The sequence below is a fragment of the Lissotriton helveticus genome, chromosome 2_1 (genome assembly GCF_964261635.1).
Source record: "Lissotriton helveticus chromosome 2_1, aLisHel1.1, whole genome shotgun sequence".
Taxonomy (NCBI): domain Eukaryota; kingdom Metazoa; phylum Chordata; class Amphibia; order Caudata; family Salamandridae; genus Lissotriton; species Lissotriton helveticus.
The window spans coordinates 256869011-256889641 of record NC_136059.1 but is presented as its reverse complement, the minus strand read 5'-3'; the positions used below and the strand labels follow the sequence as shown (position 1 = coordinate 256889641).

Sequence of the window (20631 nt, the reverse complement as noted above, 5' to 3'; positions counted from 1 at the left end):
CGTGAATGGAAAACTATCCAGGCACACACGTCTGAAACGGAGAGTTCATTTCATCACTGTTTTGGGCATCACATTATAATTGCATTTACGAAGCGCTCACTACCCCATACGAGGCGTTGAAGCGCTTTGCAAGGGGCGTAGCTTGCTCAGTAAAATGGGGGGTGGGGGGGGGGGGGGGGGGAGCTTCAGATTTTCCAACAATCACACTGGGATATAATGTTAAAATACATAATACAACACGCAGGGCTTATGAGGGGGAGTAGATAGGGACTAGAATGCGGATTGGTGGGGGTACTAAGGGGGAGGATTTTGTAAAATAATCAAAACATTTTAAGACTTTCAAAACAGTGAGAGAGAGAGTGTCTGCGTTCCTGTCTGTGTGTATGGAAACATTCCTGGTGAAATCCGACAGACACCTCGCCATACCCGACTGAAAGCACCTGGACCAACTATTAACAAGAAAATATATTTATTAGGGGGCGTGTAACACCCAAACATCCCCCCTGAAGCTTCGCCGGTGCGCTCTACGACACCTAGTCTCGCGTGGCACTTTATTGTATTCTTTTAATTGCTCACTGGCACGATCATGTATCAATGCATCCACACAAATGAATCAAGTGACAAAGTAAAGCGCGCCTGCCTTCCACTTGAAAGGCGCCAGATAACAGACACGACTGGGACAAAGCGACAGAAGTTACACTAGAAAAAATAAAATGCGTGGATGATTTGGGGATTTTAAATTGTGGCAAAGTCCACCTCCAAAATATGTTGGGTGGAAATGTTCCTTTAACCAACTTTTCAACGTCTTATTTCATTTAGCAAACAAGCAGCCTTTTTTTTTTTTAAGGAAAGCAGGAAAATCGTCCCTTGTGTAACTTTACTTTTCCACGCTGCCAGCCAAGGTGGTGGCGGTGCCAGGCGGAGGAAGGCTGCAGTCACAGACCTACCCTGGCATGCCTATTTCCTTTCCGGGCCCTGCCTGTTGCTAGTGAACAGTGCAGGATCACAGCATGGTAGTATTGTACTGATGCCAGCACGTAAGTGCTAACACTGAGATCACCCTCTTCCTGTTCCAGACGGGCTTTGCGAGAGCTAATGTTTGAGGCCGGTCACCTGGTGTTGCATTTACCCCGGCAAGCCACTCAGGAGCGGTAACCGGATTACAGCTGATCCGGCCGTCTCCGGCACCGCTCGTCTGGACATTTGTGTCCCGGCTTTAGCTGGGTTTTCCCTCCAGTGAGAGCCGTGTCCCTTGCATCTATCAGGCTCAAGCGTGACCCAGCATGTTAAAGTCTGCCCACGACTCAGGTTCCCACCGTCTTGTCAACAGGGTATTCTTTCCAGCACATACACCGATCAAGGCACATATAATATCTAAATAAAATAAAAAAGATCAGCTTATTCTATCATGGCATTCAACCGAAGGGGTAGGAGAAACACACATCTTTCCCACCAGTAGAGCTGTGCACTCTTGTTAGGGAAATGCTATGATTCTGGGAAGTAAAGAAGAAGAAAAGCAAACTGTTCCACTCTTCTAGTAGTGATGCTAAATTTGTCTCTCTTTCTTTTCAGGCCATAGTGAACCCAAAATATCAGTTGAATTTACAAGATGGTTTTGCTTAACCATGAACTACAACTTAACCATAAAACTAAAAATATATAGAAGTGTGGCTACACTAACGCACACTTTTTTTTCTTGTTCAAAGCGCTTGCCTTGTGAATTGACACTTTTAAAGATTAAGAAATTCTACAGCCTGCTACAAATGTATGATCTTTATGGTGCTTCAAAAAGGCATGAGAGTGCCAAAATATACTCCCCCACAAGTAAGGGGTGCTCTCTTCCTCTTTAAAAGGGGCTTGGAAGAGTGTCCAGCCCATGGTCAGCAGATGCTGGTCCACCATCCTCCTCAACACGGGCCTGGCTGATCTCTTAAGCACAGTGGCTCATACTAAGCGCCCCAGTGAGGGGAGGGCAAGTGTGGCGGATGGTGAGACTTGAGCTCTTGCCGCCACTGGTTTGCTTGCCATAGCGCCCCACTGACGGCTCTGCTGTCTTGGAGAGGTCAGTGGGGGGCGCACTGGTGCCTCCCAGGACCAGGCCATTCTGGGAGAAGTGAAGGCATTGGCTGGCCCCTAATGAGGGAAGCCCACAGCCAGCGAGGTTGGCTGGCTTACTAATTTAATGCGGACTGAAGGCGTGCTTGTGCCAGGGGTTTGCCTCAAGTCCAGTCCTCGTGGGTCGCTCAGTCCCCTTAAGGTTGGAGGAGTTGGAGTCCCAAATGAAGGAGCCTGCAGACAAGGCTCTGCCAAGACGTCAGATGGGCCCTCTGCTGGTCACACGGTACCGGATGGAAAATGCAGAGACCCGGACTCGTCCTCAGACTTTAGAGTAACATTTGCCACTACTCTGCCTCTTCAGCTAGAGGACAACGAATGCTCTACTTCTCCACCAATGCAAAACAACAGTTGATGGACAGAATGCAGAACAATGTCATACATTCACCCCAGTTCAGAGATCTGGGCCTAAATCCATCGTTTTTTTGCACTCCACACCACCCCAGTTCAGACATGGCCATATGCAAATCAGCCTTGACTCTGTGCTTCATGGGAACAGTCCAGCCGAACTGCCTAGCCATGTCTTTCCTGGACCGGAATCAAGCATCCTACTTCTCCACCAAGACCAAATGTGCAGCGTACGCAGATCTTTCTGTGCATTAAACCATCTGCTGATAAGCTTGCTGCAGTGACTGCAAGACTTTCCAACACCTTTGTCACTCCCCGTTAGGGTGAGGTATCTTAAATGAGGATTGGCCACCCACTGAGGACAGGGGGATAAGGGCAAAGACCGTCCCCTATAAACTATTTTACAGGTATAGATGGACTTTGTTTTCTGTGTGCTTTTGAGGATCACCCATGCCTAGAAGAGAAATCAATGACATATTGCAGCTGAGATCTCAAACCAGCCTATCCAAGTTTCTTCCTTTTTCACCCTGTTTTGAAATGCACACTGCAGTTCATGAGTGCCTTTCTAGGACGCTCATGTGTAATGTCATTAGGATCCCTCAGGTGTCGGGTCTCAGCCCCACACTATATAATAGTTACATGAGTCCCTTCCCGAATTGGTTGAGTCGTTCGGGGCCAAAATAATCTCTTATGCCGATGATACCTAGATTGTTTTCTCCTTTGGCAAAGAGGTGCCAGGTGAACAAAATGTTATTAATGATGCCTTTCGGCCGTTTTCCAGTGGTTGAGCTTTTATCAACTGAAGTATAATACAGAGAAAACTGAGGTGCTCAGTGTGGGGCATAACTTTGCCCTCAAGTTGGAAGTGTACTGCTCTGATGAGGAATCTTCACTCAACAGACAGGTGGAAACAGTAGCCTGGGTGTGAAATCTGACAAATTGTCCTTCCAAAATCAAATTAATTCAGTGGTTGGCAAGTGCTCTGGTATATTGCGCATTGTCAAGAAATTTCTGCACTTCCTGTCGATCCCAATAAGGATTACAGTGGTCTTGGCCTTGGTCAAGTCCAGGCTGGACTATGCCAATGTCTTATACCAGGTCTGCCGCAATATCTTGCGAGGAAACTTTAAACAGTACGACATGCTGCTGCTGCTAGGCTCCATTCCATTTGTAAAGTGCTCAGCTACCACCAACAGTGGTGGCCCGGCGCCAAGTGTCGGAAAAAAATACCCAGTGGAGAACAGAGAGAACAAGACGGGCTAAGGTAGATCGAATAGCCAAGTCTTCAAGGCCTTCCTAAATGCAGTTTTGGGCTCTGCTTTTCAAAGATTTTCAGGCATGGAATACCAAAGGGTAGCAGTTCTCACCCTAAAGCCTTGCCCCCAATCCTAGTTTTAGTAAAGCGAGGAATCCGGAGCAATTCCTGAGAGGTGGATCGCAGGGTCCTAGTCAGGCTATACTTCTGGAGTCTCAGCTTCAGGTAACCTGGGCCGCTGTCTCTGGAGGCTCTGGAGGCCAAAGACAGAGCCTTAAACTCTATTCTTCTCCTAATTGGTAGCCAGTGCAGGCTGCGCGGAGGAGGGGAGATATGATGACAGAGCGGCACATTTCTGATAAGCCTAGCCGCAGCATTCTGTATAATTTGCAGTTTTCTCATCAGATACACTGGAAGGCCAAGGTACAAGCTATTAGTGTAATCCAGCTGGGATGTGACCAGCGTGCGGACCACCTTTTCCCTGCAGTCCATCGGCAGAAGATGCAGGAACCTCCGCAGGGCTTTCAGATTCCAGCAACAGGAAGCAGAGACATGCCTAATCTGGACCTTGCACAAGAGTGTGGAGTAAAATTTGAAGCCACGGTTTCTGGCAGCTGTGACAGGTGTGGGAGGGGGATTCAACTCTACGGGCTCGCTCTTAGTCTTCCTAGAAGGGAGCCATTTTTCCACATTTGTGAAACATGCACAGGCTTCCTCTGCACAAGCCGATTCTACTTAGGACTCCTCTTCTGGTGTACAGGGCGCTTCACCACTCTGGGCCCGATTATCTGTCCTATAGGATTTTCTACTAAACCCTTTGAGAGAGTTGCGATCCTTCAATAACCACTTGGCCACGATTCCAAGAGTCTGCCATGCAAAAATCAGCCCGCGGTCTTTCTGTCTCTTTGGACCAGTTGGCTGGAACAATCTTCCTTTAGCGCTTACTCACAGAGGATGAATGTCTGTGAAGGAAAATGCTCAAAACCGTGCTCTTTATCCAGTAGCCTGTTTGCTCGATTCGACTTTTGCTCTTACTGCCCGTTAGCGCCAGACACTCTTTTTGAGTAGCTGCGCGCTTAATGAATCCTTATTACCATAATATAACACAGCACAAAACAAAACACAACACATAACAGAGCACAACACATAACATTAGTAAGCCTGGGTAAGCACCCAGAAGCACGTAGTGTTCTTGAGCTACAAGCTTTTAATTTCCGGTTACAAATCTACTAATATAAAGAGCTGTTGGTAAAGAAAAAGCCAGCACTAAATAAAATAATCACACACAACAAGTCGCCATTTAGCATTTACATATGTTTTGGGTGATATAACGTTTAGGACAATTAAAATAGGTTACCTTTACTAACAACATGTTAAAAAATGTATCGAAAATCATAAAATTACAGATACCCATGAAATTGTAGTTTGCATATCCCAGTTAATGTTATGTCTCTGTTTTAAATTGCGACCTTTGGAAATCATTGGTAGACCTCTAACAACTTCAAATTGTTACTGACCTGTAGCATGTTGAGAAGAAGACTTCTAAACTTTGTCCCTTCCACCATGAAGAGCGCCATTTTGTCACACAGTTTGGCAGCAGTGGAGGCGAAGCTCCTGTCCGTCACAGCTTTTTGATAAATAGTCTTTACAATTTCGCTTAGCATCTCCTCCGAGTTGGTGGAGTTCTGGGCTTCCTCCATGAAGGTTGTGAGGTTGGCATCCACGTCGCTGCGATTGTTTCGCATGCTGTTTAGGATATCTATCAGTTTGTCCATTTTGTTCTTTTGTGGGTTAGTGGTTTCCACTGCAACTTCATCCTGGGTTTGGGGACAAAAACAAGAAAGCCAAGTAAGTACTCCCATTTCCCTCCTTAGGAATCAGAAATGTAAAACAGAGCGAGAGATGATTCTGGCTGTCATTCCAGAACTTGATGGTCAACAAAGATCCAATCCCAACTGAATGATGTGGTTACAGTGAGAAATGCTGGGATTAACCAGAAGATCATTATATAGCTCAGCTCTGGGAGAGGGCATCTTTTCCCTGCACCCTGTGGTGGTAATCCATGCTACATCATTCTTAATACCACCAAGGTGGTAACGGAACCAAGGACTAGCCTACTGGGCAGTATAGTGCAAAGAGATTTATGAGGGGGATCAGACAAGAAAGTTGTAGGCAAGAATAAAAGTGGAGGGCGTCACAGGATGACATAAAGAGGTAGGAACCAGCTCATTGCCTTATTCTGAGTTAAGGAACACAACTTGTTTATTGCAATGCACAAGTGGATCAAAAGTGAGTCTCTTAGCGTTCTTCTCAAGGGCACAATATACTACGGCCCTGACTTAGATCTTAGCGGACCGGTTACTCCATCACAACGGTAACGGATATCCCGTCCACTGAAATATAAATCCCATTTAATTTATATTTCGGCGGATGGTAAACGCGTCACCATTGTGATGGAGTAACCCTTCCTCCAAGATCTAAACAGGATCCAGAGTCTATAATTACGACCTGCAGTTTCTAAAATTATTATCCTTGGCACACAGGGGTTGACACAAGAATTGAAATTCTGAACTATTTGATATATAATACATTCCACAGACCCCGCCCCCAAACGGATATCAGTTGAAATAGAACTCAGAAAGACTCAGAAATCAGGAAAAACGTGGTATTTACCAATTTAAATACAGATTAGTCATATTGTACCAATTTTTCATGTGAAAAACGGAGGTATGTACCATACATGCTAAATACCCCTCCGTAGGGGTATGGTATTTACTGAGAGTAGTAATACCTCTCCCTTATCCGGTCCCCTTGTTAAAGGGACCTTACGATTGGGAACTGACATCAACAGTTAGTTGGAAACATCCCCCATCCGGTAGTACTAGAGCCAATAAAAAAATAAAAAAAGACGGATTGCATATTAATAGGTATTTTCAAGGGCAATCATTTCTAAGTGTGTCATAATGAATATTCAGCCTCTAAAAAAATGTGACCGTACTGAAATAAACCACTTGTGTTTCTAATAAAACAAAATAAACATCTTGTTTCTTGTGTAACTTCAGTGTTTATTTGCACCCATCGAGGGACATCGCCAACAGCCAGCCTGTTCTAGCAACGCTACCCGAAAGCCAAGCCTCCCCAAGGTTCTGGTGATGCACCCAACATTCTCACAGGTGCAGCACCATTAAAAGGTAAGTTACAACAGATCTTCCCCACTAACATATGATAACTGTAGAAAAAACCAAAACTATGGAGGAAAAGCAAAGGAGTAAAGGAGGGGATAAAACAACATGAGGAAAGGGAGTTACAACACATTGTTTTTGCCATATGATTACTGTACAGAGAACCAAGCTATAACAGAAAAGCAAAAGTAAGGCGGGGATAAGGAATAACAAAAGGGAAAAAGGAAAGAAGCAACAATCTACTAACTGTAGCACAGTAGATAGAGCAGAGCAATGAAAGAGAAAGAAACTATGACAATACTACTCTAAAAGGTAATCCTGAATGTACAAAGGTGATCTCCTCACTTTTATCACAGCACAAATGACCACCTTGACCCTTACAATTACTTTTCTCCACACCACTAGGACCAGCGACCTCACTAAATCTAATCAACCGAGAAATACTATACACTTCACCACCACTTAACACCACCACATCCATCTTAACTTCGACAATAAATTTGGGACCCAAGAAGTTTGTTTTTCCTTTCGGAGACCACACTGCTTTCTTTACATTTACCATGTCACCAACTTTCCATTCACTTCCCCACACACCCATCTTGAGATCAAACCTATGCTTATATTTCTCATGGTACCTTCTTCACTCTTTATACCAAAAAAGGACACAGTTCCATGACCAGAGGGTGCGTGTATGTCACCCACTGTATAGATACAGGAATAGAGAGGGTAGAAGGTAGAGAAAAGTCAGAGGGAAAGGGGGTGAAAAGAGGTAGGTACTGTTCCCCGGTCTCAAGGATACACTCCCGAAGGGGAAGATCAAATCTTGCCTCTCTTTCGCCCTCACACATCCCGAAGGATGTCATGCTTCATCATCGGGCTTTTTTGTGCTCCTCGTCGGACCGGCGCTGCAATGTCCGACGGGCCCCCGAAGGGTCTCTTTGGCGGAGATCTTTTAAAGAGAAAACGCCGTATGATGCATGCAGGTGTGAGGGCAGGGATTGAAAATGGGAGGGTTTCTTTTAAGTGAAGAGGTGCGTGCTAGTGAGTTAAAAATACCTAAGGGCATCCAGTCTGAGATACTTTTATTTATGTGGTGTCCTTGGTATAATAAAAAACCAACAGGTTAGTGTGTCACGTGAGGTTTCAATGTGCCTATGTGACTGGTCAAAATGTCGACATGTTTCAGGCCTGGGTGTCAGAAAGATCGATGGCGTTTCTTCAGGACCTAAAATGAAGTGCACGTCTAGTTAAATTGAGGGGGGCACACATAAAAAGGAATATCCATTAGTTGCCTTGTCACTAATGGTTAGGTGTCCTAGATTAAATCGTAGGGTGCATAACAGGATCTCCGTTGGTAGATACTGATGTGTTTGCCCTCTGTTAAAAGCCAGGTGCCTGAGGCTATGCTGCGCTGGTCGTGCAAGCATCCGGGAATAGGTTGTCTCGGAATGCTCTTGCTTCCGCACCTACCCCTTCCAGCGGCTGCCTTGAAAGAGAGGCAAGATTTGATCTTCCCCTTCGGGAGTGTATCCTTGAGACCGGGGAACAGTATCTACCTCTTTTCACCCCCTTTCCCTCTGACTTTTCTCTACCTTCTACCCTCTCTCTTCCTGTATCTATACAGTGGGTGACATACACGCACCCTCTGGTCATGGAACTTTTAATATAGCAATTTCCTCTGCACTGGAGCCTTTCTAGGGTAGCTGATGCTCTTTATAAATACAGTTCATTCTCACCCTCAAGTAGCAAACCCTGTACATCAGTGAACAAAACTGCTTTAAGGTATGAGGCAAGAGGAACAACAGCACGAGTTGATGAACACAATGTGGCGCAATGGTCAAGGGAGCCCACTGTTGGCTGAGGAGACCTGAATCCAAGCTACATTTTGTAGGTAGCCACGGACTATCCCAATTATTCCTATCGTTTAGCCTCCTGTGACTATCCAGAAGATCTGGAAGGGACTCTGATGCAGTGACCAAAGACAATGCTCAGGCACCCACATAGCCCATGGAAGCCCATTCTTTTATTACATTTCCACTATTGCCGCACAGCAATAGCTCTGTTAGGGTAATCACGTTTTCAGTAAAAGCAGTACAGACATTACCTCAAGTGACGTAATCCAGAGCTACAGGCAGGCACTTGACAAAACTCCTTTGCTTAAATAAATTCTTGTGCTTATTTTTTAGCATGAACATGTATTTTGGTTACTCACCTGCCATGGTGTATCAGATGTCATGGTCGCTGCCTCCCACCAGATGCTGAATCTTCTTGTAGCTTGAGCATTGACATTTTTCATACTGATATATAGTGAACAAAATGCCACTGTTCTCAGTTTACTAAGTCTCATCGAACATACCATTTGTAATGTTAGCAAAGGGTTTGTCTAATGTTCAGCTTAGAAGTGGTTAGTGCAGTTAGTCTAAAAGTAAAATGAGTTTGATTTGTTGGGCGATATTTGCAGCAATTTATGTGTATTGAAAGTCCTTTCCAGTTTTTTCTTCGTGTTGGGTAGTCAATTGTTCAGTGCTCGACCTGAGTCAAGGGCTTTTCTTAAATACATTACAATGTGGACGAGAAATTATGAAACAAAGTTGTGCATGTAAACGTGTGTAATTGTTATCCTAGTAATATCTGAGTTTTTTTATCATACGGCTTATGTTGGTATGGTGCATGACTGTGCTGGTGGTCTCGCTGTGCTTTGCGAACTATATGGTTTTGGTGGAGTGTTGGGCGCATGAAGGTTCGGTCTCACTTGTGCTGTCTGAGGCTGTGTAGGACAAGGGAAAGAGTAATATGTACAAGGAGTCTAGGAAGATTCCATATAAATGCAACAAATATATTTGCAGATGAGCTGCAAGAGAATGCATATGAAGAGGCAAAGATGGGCTACCGAGGAAGAAGGGAAGGTGGATGGTCGTCCATTTAGAAAAGAATCTTGGTGAAGAATAAGCCAGCAGCACTCGACAAAACGCACTGTGGGATATTAAAGCAGCTTAGAGACGTGCTGGTAATACCTATAGGAGCCACGTTTGATCACAGCCTAGTCAACTTAACAATGGTCAAACGGAAATTAATGAAACAGTGAAATAGATCGACAATAGTGATTTATAGGATCCCCCAGAAAGGAGAGGAAAGGTCAGGCTAGACACATTTATATGGCCAAAGCATTAGATCAGTCAGAGCAATGGAGGCACCCTACTTATACTCCAATGATGTACCTGATGCACCTTCACACAGAAGTTTTATTAATTTTGATAAATCTGGAAGTTTGAAAGTTGAAGAGGCCTGACCCACTACCACAAGCTGTAGATTGTAGTGAGCAGAAGCAAAATGTGATTGACGCTTGAGCAGACGAATGGATGGAGAGGACTGACCATAAGAAAGCCCCTCTCTGTCGATTTATATATATATTATATATATATATATACTTTAATATATATATATATATATTTTGAAAACACTAAAGCTTTCGGCCAGAACTAAAACTAAACTAGACTTCACCATATAGAATGGCAAAGTGGTCTGTTCTAAAGGTCGCCTTTAGGATTCGCACTTCATTTTCATAAGCAGAGAGGTGTGTCAAACGCCAGTTATAACGTTGTGGCTTCCCCTTGCTGACGCATAAGAGGCACCTCATTGGCTCATTTTGGGAAACAGCCTGTTTCCTTTGCATAATTGGTGGCTTCCACTCGGGTACTGTGTACTTTATATTTCTCATTGCCGGCCACATACTCATGTATATGGTTTATTTAATGTAATATTTTATTTAAATTCAGTTTCTACTCATTAGTTGCTTCGTCTGTCAAGCATGGCCTCTGCTCAACAAATTACAGCTCCTCCACCCTTTTTACAGTCTCCTGGTAAATCTATTGTTAAATGGTGTCAATGGATTAAAATAGTTGACAATTATCTCGTAGCAATTGATGGCACAAGTTTTTCACCTGCCCGCAAAGCAGCTGTTGTATACAATTGTATTGGTCTTGCTGCACAAAAAGTAGTTGACCACTGGCCACAAGTAACTCACGCAGGTTCAGGTGATGTTGACTTTGACCCTTTTAAAGAGGTTCTAGCTCGTTTAACAAAACAGTACAATGAAGAACCGAGCATCATGCTTGAACGCCATAATTTCTTTAAAAGACAACAAAATATTGATGAAACTGTTGAGGAATATAACTGAGAATACTTGCATCGACCTGTGACTTTGCGCAAACACGGACTTTGCCATTAGAGACCAATTTATTTTCAGGTGTTGTTCTCACAAGATACAGGAGAGAATATTGAGTTGCAGGAACCCCACTTTGTCTGAAACCATCAACATAGCAAACTCAATTGAACGTTCCATGGTCTCCTCAAAAGCAATTCATAATGGGCAATCTATCAATTCCCTTACTGCTCAACCTGAGGTTCCCATTTCTGCTATTTCAAATGACAATTCTGGTAGACCTTTTAAAAAAAGAACCCTAATATGTTACAGATGTGGATCCAGATCACATATTGGCAACTCACCCAATTGCCCAGCTATTGGCAAAAAGTGTACCTCATGCAAAAAATGGTCACTTTCATACAGTGTGTAGAAGCACCAAAAGACCCATGAAATTAACAGCATCGACTTCAATGATGATTTACACGCTGTTTCTGAAAATCTGACTAACATTTTAGTAACAATTGAATGTAAATCTATTAATGAGAATGGTACCGTCAAAGGTCCTTGGGTTTTTATTGCAGGTTTTTCATTCATAGCTATGGCTGATTCTGGACCTCCCATTACAATTCTTTCTGACATTTCTTTTCAAAATACTTGGCATGGTTCCATTTCATTCATTCCTACTGACAACAAACCCAAAGCATTTGGGGAAACTGAAATTTATATGCTTGGTTACTTCATGTCTAAACTAGTATGTTTAGGATGTCATGTTTTTACAAAAATGTACGTAGCAATTAAGGGCAGAGACATTGTTGGTTGGCAGGACTTCGCTAAAATGGGAATATATTTCAAACCAGGCTCCGATAACCCTATTGTTCTTGTTGATTTACCAGGTTACATTGATAATGACTCTTACAATGTTGATATGTTGTCTGTTAATAACCCTTCCATTTCAGATCTTACTACTGATATTGAGAATATTATAAACCAATTTCCCATAGTTGTTAATAACAAGGTTGGCACTGTTTTGGGTTTTGAACATCACATCAGACTCAAACCAGATGCCCAACCTGTTGTGCATAAAGTCAGATCTTTACCCCTCAGTGCCAGAGATAATCTTAAGAAGGTACTAGATGATCTCTGTTCAGAAGGCATCATTGTTCCTTGTGATTCTTCACCATGGGTTTCTCCAATTGTTGTTTGCCAAAAAAAATCTGGAGAGGTGAGACTCTGTGCAGACTTGTGCTCTTTGAATAAAAACATTATTATACATTGCCATCCCCTCCCCAAAATCCAAGATCTACTAGCTAGTTTATGGGGATCAAAGTATTTTTCACTCATCAACCTACGATCTGCATATCACCAAATTCCCCTAAGCATTGACTCTCAAGAACTCACCACTTTTGTCACCCCTTTTGGGGCTTTTAAATATTTAAGGCGATCCTTCGGATTGGCCTCCGCTGCTGGTGTGTTCCAAAAACTCATGGACTCACTTTTCAAGGATATTCCCGGGTTCCAAGCTTTCAAGATGGCATTCTGGTTCATGCTAGCACTACAGAAGCACACAATCTCACCTTAGCTAAAGTTTTGTCCAAGCTTTCCACCTCTGGAATGACCATCAGGCATGAGAAATGCAAATTTGGTGACCAGAACCTTGACTATCTAGGTCACACAGTTTCTGCTGAAGGGAGCAAACCAAAATTATCTTTGATTAAAGCAGTACGTGAAGCTTCACCCCCTAAGAACAGAAACGCCTTATGCTCTTTTCTTGGCCTAGCTGAGTATTATGCTTGCTTTGTTCATGGCTATGCTCAGATTGTTGAACCACTTCGAGCTTTACTTAGGAAAGGAGCACAATTTGTGTGGAATGATGAGTTACAAAATGTTTTCAATCAGGTTAAGATAATTATTGAGCAAGCCTCTGCTCTACAGCCATTGCAAGATGACTGCAGATGTTTCTTGAATGTGGATGCTAGTCTTTCTGGTTTAGGTGCTGTTCTTTGTCAATGGGTGAGAAACAAAGAACACACTATTGCATTTGCTCGAGAACTTTACAACCTGCAGAGATGCTACAGTACCATTGCAAGAGAAGCACCTGCGTGTGTCGGGCCATCCAAAAATGTAGATCTTATATTTGGGCGGAAGAGTTCGACATTTTCACTGACCACAAGACTTTGGTCTATATTCTCGCTGGCTCTGGTCCCAATAAAGTTTCTTCCAGACTAATAACTTTCAATGTTACAAGAATATTACTTTGTAATCAAACACATACCCAGGGTAAACATTTCAGAGCGGATTGTCTCTCTAAAATGTCTTTTAAAATTGAAGAGAATGAATGTGATACCAGTATTTCTGAGTGTGTGGTTGCAGCTATAGATGGAGTTAAAGAATATCCCTCCATTTCTGAGAATACATGGAAAGAAGAATATGCCAATGATCACAATCTGAGTAGGGTCAAACAGTTCATTATTGAAGGATAGCCAGAAAGTATAACTCTTTCTGGTGATATTAGAAAACTTGCTTATGTAGCTGATGAACTGTCCATTGCTGATGAGTTTATCATGCGTCATGAATTATTCATTCCCCCTGAGAACCTACGCATGAAAATTATCACGCTAGCTCATCAAGGTCACCTAGGCTATTCTGAAACTTGTCAGCGCATTAAAGAGTTTTATTGGTGGCCTTCCATGGAGGCTCAAGTGAAATCTTTGATTGAAATTTGTGCAGAGTATCTTCTGTCTAACAAAAGACGGAAAACTTTAAAAAACCTTCATCCTGTACCCTATCCAGAAGGCCCTTGGGAGAAGGTTGGCATGGATTTTTCAGGGCCTTATGAATTATTACCTACACACCACAAATTTCTAATTTTAATGGTTGATTCTTTTTCTAAGTGGATTTTTTTGGTTTTATGATGGTCCCACCACTGATAACACTAGCAAATTTCTAAAATAAATTTTTAGTCAGGAGGGCTCTCCCAAAGCCATTGTTACTGATCATGGCCCCCACTTTGTTTCTCAACTCATGAGGAAATTTCTAGAGCATCATGACATTCAACATTTTAAGGTAGCTCTATATACCCCACCGCCAAGGGCCTTGTAGAGGGGGGTAACTGAATTGTCAAAGAGGGAATCCACACTGCCATTTCCTCAGGTTTGGACGTCCGGGAATATCTAAAAGAGAAAGTGTGGTCCTATAATACCACACCCCATTGCACTACTGGAGTTGCACCTTTAACCTTACTTAGGGGCAGAATGGTGCATTCCAATTTGTTTCCTACATGGTTATCCTCTAAATCAAAGTGCAAAAGTGAATTGTTGGATGTTATCAAGACCAGAGTAAAAAATAACCAAGATGCCACGAAAAGTCATTTTGATTCTAACAAGTGTTTTAACTGTGAAACTTGGAAGACTGGTGATTGGGTTTTAATTAAGAAACCGAGGAAAGGATTAAAAGGCACTTCTAGATTCTCCTCATCTGTGCAGGTTTGTAAAGTTAACAAGGGTTCAGCTTTTTTTGGTTAACAGAGGATGGTGGAACAAACTGAATTTTGTTCTTCGTTCCAACACACAAGTTGACATCATTATGAATCAGCCTTCTCACATTGCAGATCATTCACAATCCTATAGTTGGTTACAAGATGTTAGTGTTCCAGAATCTCAACAGAATTTCGCTTTAACCGCACATGTGCTCTCTGCCACATCTGGTGTTACATCTGGTAAAAGGGTTGCTTGCATTAGAAGATTACATGCCAGATTTGCAGATTAAGTTTTGGATTAACTTGTTTCTTTTTTCTTTTCAGACTTTACAAACTGTTACTTTTTATCTTCCATTTTTTTTATTCCCTGATCACTTTCTATTTTTGTTAAGGTTTGCATGTTGCGTATGCTGTTTTATCTATTGTTTTCTCTTCTGTTATGGAGAGAGATGTTGTCATTTTGCTTTCATTCTTGTGCACGAGACGGAAGCATGCAGGTTTCTCTCGAGAAACTCTGCATGCGACCTCCTCGTGTACAAACTTGTTTGTATTCAACATGGTGCCAAGCTCCATGTCGTTTGCTGTTAGCGGATTCACAAGCAACAATCATTATCATTCTTGCATCTGCAGCAGCAGGTCGCCGTGGTCGTGGGTGTATTCAATATACGAATAAACACCCGTTTTAACGACTTTCTGCATACGCCTACTCATTTAACAGCCCCCTTTAAAAAACTTTTAATCCGTCGAGATAAACTCTCCACATCCCTGCACGTAAATATCTGTCCTATCTGCTGATGATCCGATCTGACCACCACAAGTATACCCCACAAGAAAAACCTGAAATGGAGGATTGCCCAAAACACAGCCAGTGCTTCTTGCTCTACTACAGAATACCACTCTTCAACCCCTCAAAGAGAACGAGAAGGAAAAGCCACAATCCTTGACTCACCATTGACAATTTGTGAGAGCACTACCCCCAAAACACTCATATTGGCATCCGTCATCAGTACAGTATGTTTGCACACATCAAAATGCCCAAAGGTAGGCATCTTCCCTATAATATCCTTGATGCTCTTAAAAGAAAAAGTACACTACTCCGACCACACAAACTTTGTATTCTTCTTCAACAATAATCTTAGGGGCAATGACAGACTAACAAAATTAGGAACAAACTTTGAACAGAAATCTGCCAGCACCGTGAAGGATCGCACCTGATCCCTATTTTGTAGTATGGGTGCCTTCACAATGCTTTCAGTCAAATCCAATTTAGGACTACTTCCTTCTCCAGAAATAGTATGTCCAAGATAGCTCACTGAAGTTACTCGAAACTTGCACTTTTCCCGACTTAATCACCAATTCAGCATCTTGCAAGCAATGCAAAAGTTCCCACAGCAGCTTGTCATGCTCTTACTGATCTTTATGTTGTGATGTGATGTATTCCGCATTCCAGGCTGTCCAACCTTGGAATGTGGACTGCACAGAGATTAAGTCGGTAATGTTCTTTTGGTGGCAATTGCAGCTGGGAAGATGAAGAGGGTTGAGCAATAAAGTGTTCTTCTACATACAAATGGATCCGTGTTCCTGTGTTTAACTTCTACAAATTTGCTGGTAACCAAGATATCATCTTGGAGAAAAGCACTTCGCCTAATCCTTCCAACACTTTGCTCATGACCCTTTGGAGACAAGAAGCTGCAGAAGCTAATCCGAAAGACATGCAAACAAATCTTAAGGCACCTAATGGAGTCACAAACGATGTAAGATGCCTAGTATCCGCATGCAGCAATACCTGGTGGTAGGCGGAGGACAAGTCCATCACACTAAAGAACTTCACATCTTTGATTAAAGCTAAAGTCTCTGAAATGTTTGGCAGGGGTTATCGGTCTACCCAAATGTGCGTGTTGAGTCCCCTCAAATCCACACATATCCTAATACGTTTCCACCCATCTTTGGGTGCCAAAACAATCAGAGCCAATCATTTGCAACACTCGACAATTTCTGTATATCACAATCCAAAGGTTCCATCATTAGATGTGGTACCTTACTCACCATGGCCACAAAGAACTGGGCTCCACGCTTTAAGAAATATTTGTGTTCAAAGTTCTTCAATAATCCATACTCCTCACTAAATACTTTGGGGAACTTAGAACACACATCTTCAGGTGGTTGATTTGTAGACAGAAGTAATACTTTCTCAGGAGTATTGGGATTCAAAGTAATGCCATATACCTTTAGTGTCTCCACCCAAGCAAGTTGTCGCCTCTTTTCGCAACATAAACTTTTCCCACAATCTCTCTCCAATTCAAAGCCATGTGTATTGCCCATAAGACCCTCTGGAAGAATGGCCCAGCAATCAGTCGATCTATGATAATTCCTTCTCAACCTAGCAGAAACCTCCACTCGGCGTCCTCTTCTCTCGCCCTACTCCCAAGAATAAAGAGAGATAGATGTGGCGGACGCTCTTTTTCCTATAACCCTGACAAGTTATGGAACGATCTCCCCCACGCGTATGGGCGGAACCTAACCTGTTGCCCTTTCGTAAACTTCTAAAAACACTGCTTTTTAACAATTGCTTTTAACTATTGGGCTTTCGCCTTTTGTCCGTGTTCGTCTGCAGCGCTGGGATTCCTCAGGGTAGCTGCAGACGAACGCGGATGCCTCAGGGCGCTGGGATGCCTCAGTGCGCTATATAAATGTCTTTCATTTCATTCATTGTTCATTTAATTTCATCTTCATCACTACATGCCCAAGTACATACATTTTTACACCATCATAACCCACTGGGTTGATATCTGGCGAGGACAACTCAATTCCATCCTTACCACACAGAACTTCCCAATTTTTATCACCAACCATAGTATAAGGTGATCCAGAATCAGCTAAGACCGACATCTGTCTTCCTCCAACTAATATCTCACACTCTGGCATCTCCAACTTGTTGCCATCAACTACACATTCATCTCTTACACAAAAAACATATTTTCGTGCAAATTCGGAGTTAATTCGCGACCAATTGATTATGCACTGTAATAACCAAAATCTTCAAGATAAGCTGTGGATTAATGGTGATGCCAGTTTACGAGAAATTAGTGCCATCATCAGCAAGGCCGAAGTAACTTCTAGGTGTGCTAAAACTGTTATTGCTAAGAGCAAATTGGATAACAGTGAGGACATTGTAAAAGTTGTGAAAGCTAATGTGTCACGTCACAATGACAGAGTCACAATGACAGAAAAAAAAAAATGAAAAACCTATGGGTAAAGAAAAGGTTATGGAAAAATCTGCAGATACTCACACCGTCAAAGGGAAGTGTTACCGTTGTAGTAGCTTTTCCCACTTAGGAAATGATAGAAAATGTCCAGCCTTAGGCCAAAGATGCACATATTGTAAAATGTCTGGTCATTTTGTACACAAAGACAAATGGGAAAGTTTATTCCGCTCAGTTATAGGTCCTGAATTGGAGAGACCCTGATATACATCCAGTAAGTTATACAGGTGAACCCATCGAGCTTCTAGGCTTTCGCAAACTTATGTTTGAATTCAAAGGGAGACAAGCTGTGTGCAAACTATTTGTTTCTCTCTCTGGTCCCTGCGTTTTAGGATCGTGGGATCAAGGTGAACTTGGAATAAGATTGGACCCCAATTGTGCGGATTCTGTTTTGAGTGTTAAGATGGAAAGTGATGATGTAACTGAGGACTTAACATCGAAATTTCCCAGGGTATTTCCGGGGGTGTTGGTGAACTCAAGGGTTTTTCACACAAAATAATTTTAAAAGACGATGCATGTCTGTGCATCCACAAAGTTAGAAATATTCCACTTGGTATCAAAGATGAAGTAACAAATGAAATTCAGAAACTAGTTGATAATAATATTATTGAACGAGTGGAGTCTTCTGACTGGGTAGCCCCCCCTTGTCGTGGCCCGCAAGGACAACGGCCGGGTCTGTCTATGTGCAGACTTGAGGGACCTTAACCACTTGGCTGCTAAGGGGTTTTCCCCTCCTGTGCTGGAGATTTATGTTTCCCATTATACATGACGAGTTGACCTTGTCATGAGCACAGATCCAGTGTGCCTCATGACGAGTTCACCTTGTCATTAGCATGCAAGTGGTTAACAAGAATATTTTTATTGACGTGTTTCTCCTTCCAAAGATATCTGGGATATCTAGGAATATGGAGTGGTTTTCCACCGTAGACTTAATGTCTGCTTACCACCCACACCTTCGTGCTTTTGTCACCCCTATTGGTACGTAGAATTGGTACGTTTCAATTCAGACGAGTTCCTTTCGGTTTAGCATCTGCTGCTGCTATGTGCAAACGCGTGATGCACCTAATTGTTAAAGATATTACGAATGTTCTGTTTTTCCAGGACGCCATCCTTGTCATGGGAAAACAGAGCGGAACATGATACAGTCTTGTTCAAAGTCATGCAGATGTTGGACAGCGAAGACCTAACGGCAGAAAAATCCAAATGCAAAATTGCTAAGAGATGTGTTAAATACTTACGATATGGAATTAGCGCTTGTGGTATTCGCCCTAAATCTGATCTAGTGGATGCTATAAAAAATGCCCCAGCACCCCAAAATAAGGAATGGGTTAGGTCCTTTTTAGGCCTGGCCAAGTTCTATTCAAAATTTGTGTACATGTTTGCAAGTAAAATGTTTTGTATCCGGCAGTTCCTAAAAAAGGGTTCTGTTTTCAAATGGTCCAAAGAGTGTCAGTCTTGTATGGATGGCATTAGGAGAGACATTTGTTCCCCTCCTGCACTTCAAGGTTCTGACCCTAAGCTAAAAAGGTTTCATTACGACAGTTGCCAGTGGGCAGGGTTTGGGGGCTGTACTGTCCCAATTGCAGAGTAATGGTACTGAGTGTGTGATAGCAATTGCATCAAGGGCACTTACACCCACAGAGGAAAAATACTCTGTTATCGAAAGAGGTCCTTGGTTGCGTTTGGGGTCTAAAATATTTTAGACAATTTGGGTGGGGTTAGCGGGTCACTATAAGAACTGACCATAAACCATTCACTAGGTACTTACATCTCATGGTTTGAATAATGTGTCACCCAGGATATCTCGTTTTTCTGTGCAGTTATTAGACTTTGTGTATGACATGGTGTATGTGCCCGGGATTCGAAATAGAATTGCAAGTGCCCTTTACCTGTGTGTGAGAATTTGAAATGTGAATGGGACGATTGGTTAGTTGCAGGTATTTTTGGCAATGAATTGACCAGTATTAGGCATGAGAACTGGATTAGTAATGTGTCCAGGGATGAGACCTTACTTGTAATGAGTGACTACATTCTTAAGGGATGGCCTGAGAAGGCTAGTTTATCTTGTGAGTTGCTACCATTTTGGAAGGTTAGAAATGAACTCTTGTTGGAAGAAAGACTACTGCTTAGGGGTGGTAAGCGATTTCCGCCAAAACATTTCCATGATAATGTCATCCATCTGTGTCATGAAGTTCACCTTGGGATTGTTAAAATAAAGTGTAGGATCAAAGAGTAATATTGGTGGCCTGGTGTTGACAGATACATTGAAAGAGTAGTTTGTGATTGTGTAGAGTGTATTAACTCAGATAAGAGTTTAGTCACGTCTAAACCCACCTTACATCCCATTGTAGTTCCCAGTATGGCTTGGTAGAGGATTGGAGTAGACATTTTTGGTCCTGTCAAAACCGTGGATGGTATACTAAACAACATTTTTGTCGTAATAGATCATTTCTCTAAATGGCCTAAGTATAAAATTGTGGAAAAGGCAGATTCTAAAAATGTATTACATTTTTTAGGAGAAGGTTTTGCAAGAGAAGTTCTTCCTAAAGACTTAGTTTCCCACAATGGTGGGCAATTTGTGGGTGAACATTTTAAAAAAAAGTCAGGAACCCACAGTAACGGGTCCAGAGACCTAGTTTGTGTGTATGGTTACTGCGTGATTTTGTCAGTATCTACCATAAGTAGAAAGAAAAATTTCTTTCTAGAGTCCCCTCACTCACCGGGGTTTCCCCACGGTGACATGCTTCATCATTGGGGCCATCCCAGTTCTCTACGAAAAGGGGCGTGCTGCGACTAGCGGACTACGCAGGAGCACTGTATGTGTGAAAGGCTATGTGTGGTGCAAAGTG

The 20631-nt window shown here is 42.6% G+C and overlaps 1 protein-coding gene across 4 annotated transcripts in view; it reads right to left on the bottom strand.

Moving 5' to 3' along the window:
• CTIF (cap binding complex dependent translation initiation factor) overlaps positions 1-20631 on the bottom strand; it is a 954573-nt gene that overhangs the window by 249798 nt on the left and 684144 nt on the right. For all 4 annotated transcript variants that reach the window (XM_078674783.1, XM_078674781.1, XM_078674780.1 and 1 more), the window contains one exon: positions 5236-5535. In XM_078674783.1, coding sequence (XP_078530909.1) covers positions 5236-5535 — 300 coding nt within the window. The remainder of the gene's footprint in view (positions 1-5235; positions 5536-20631) is intronic.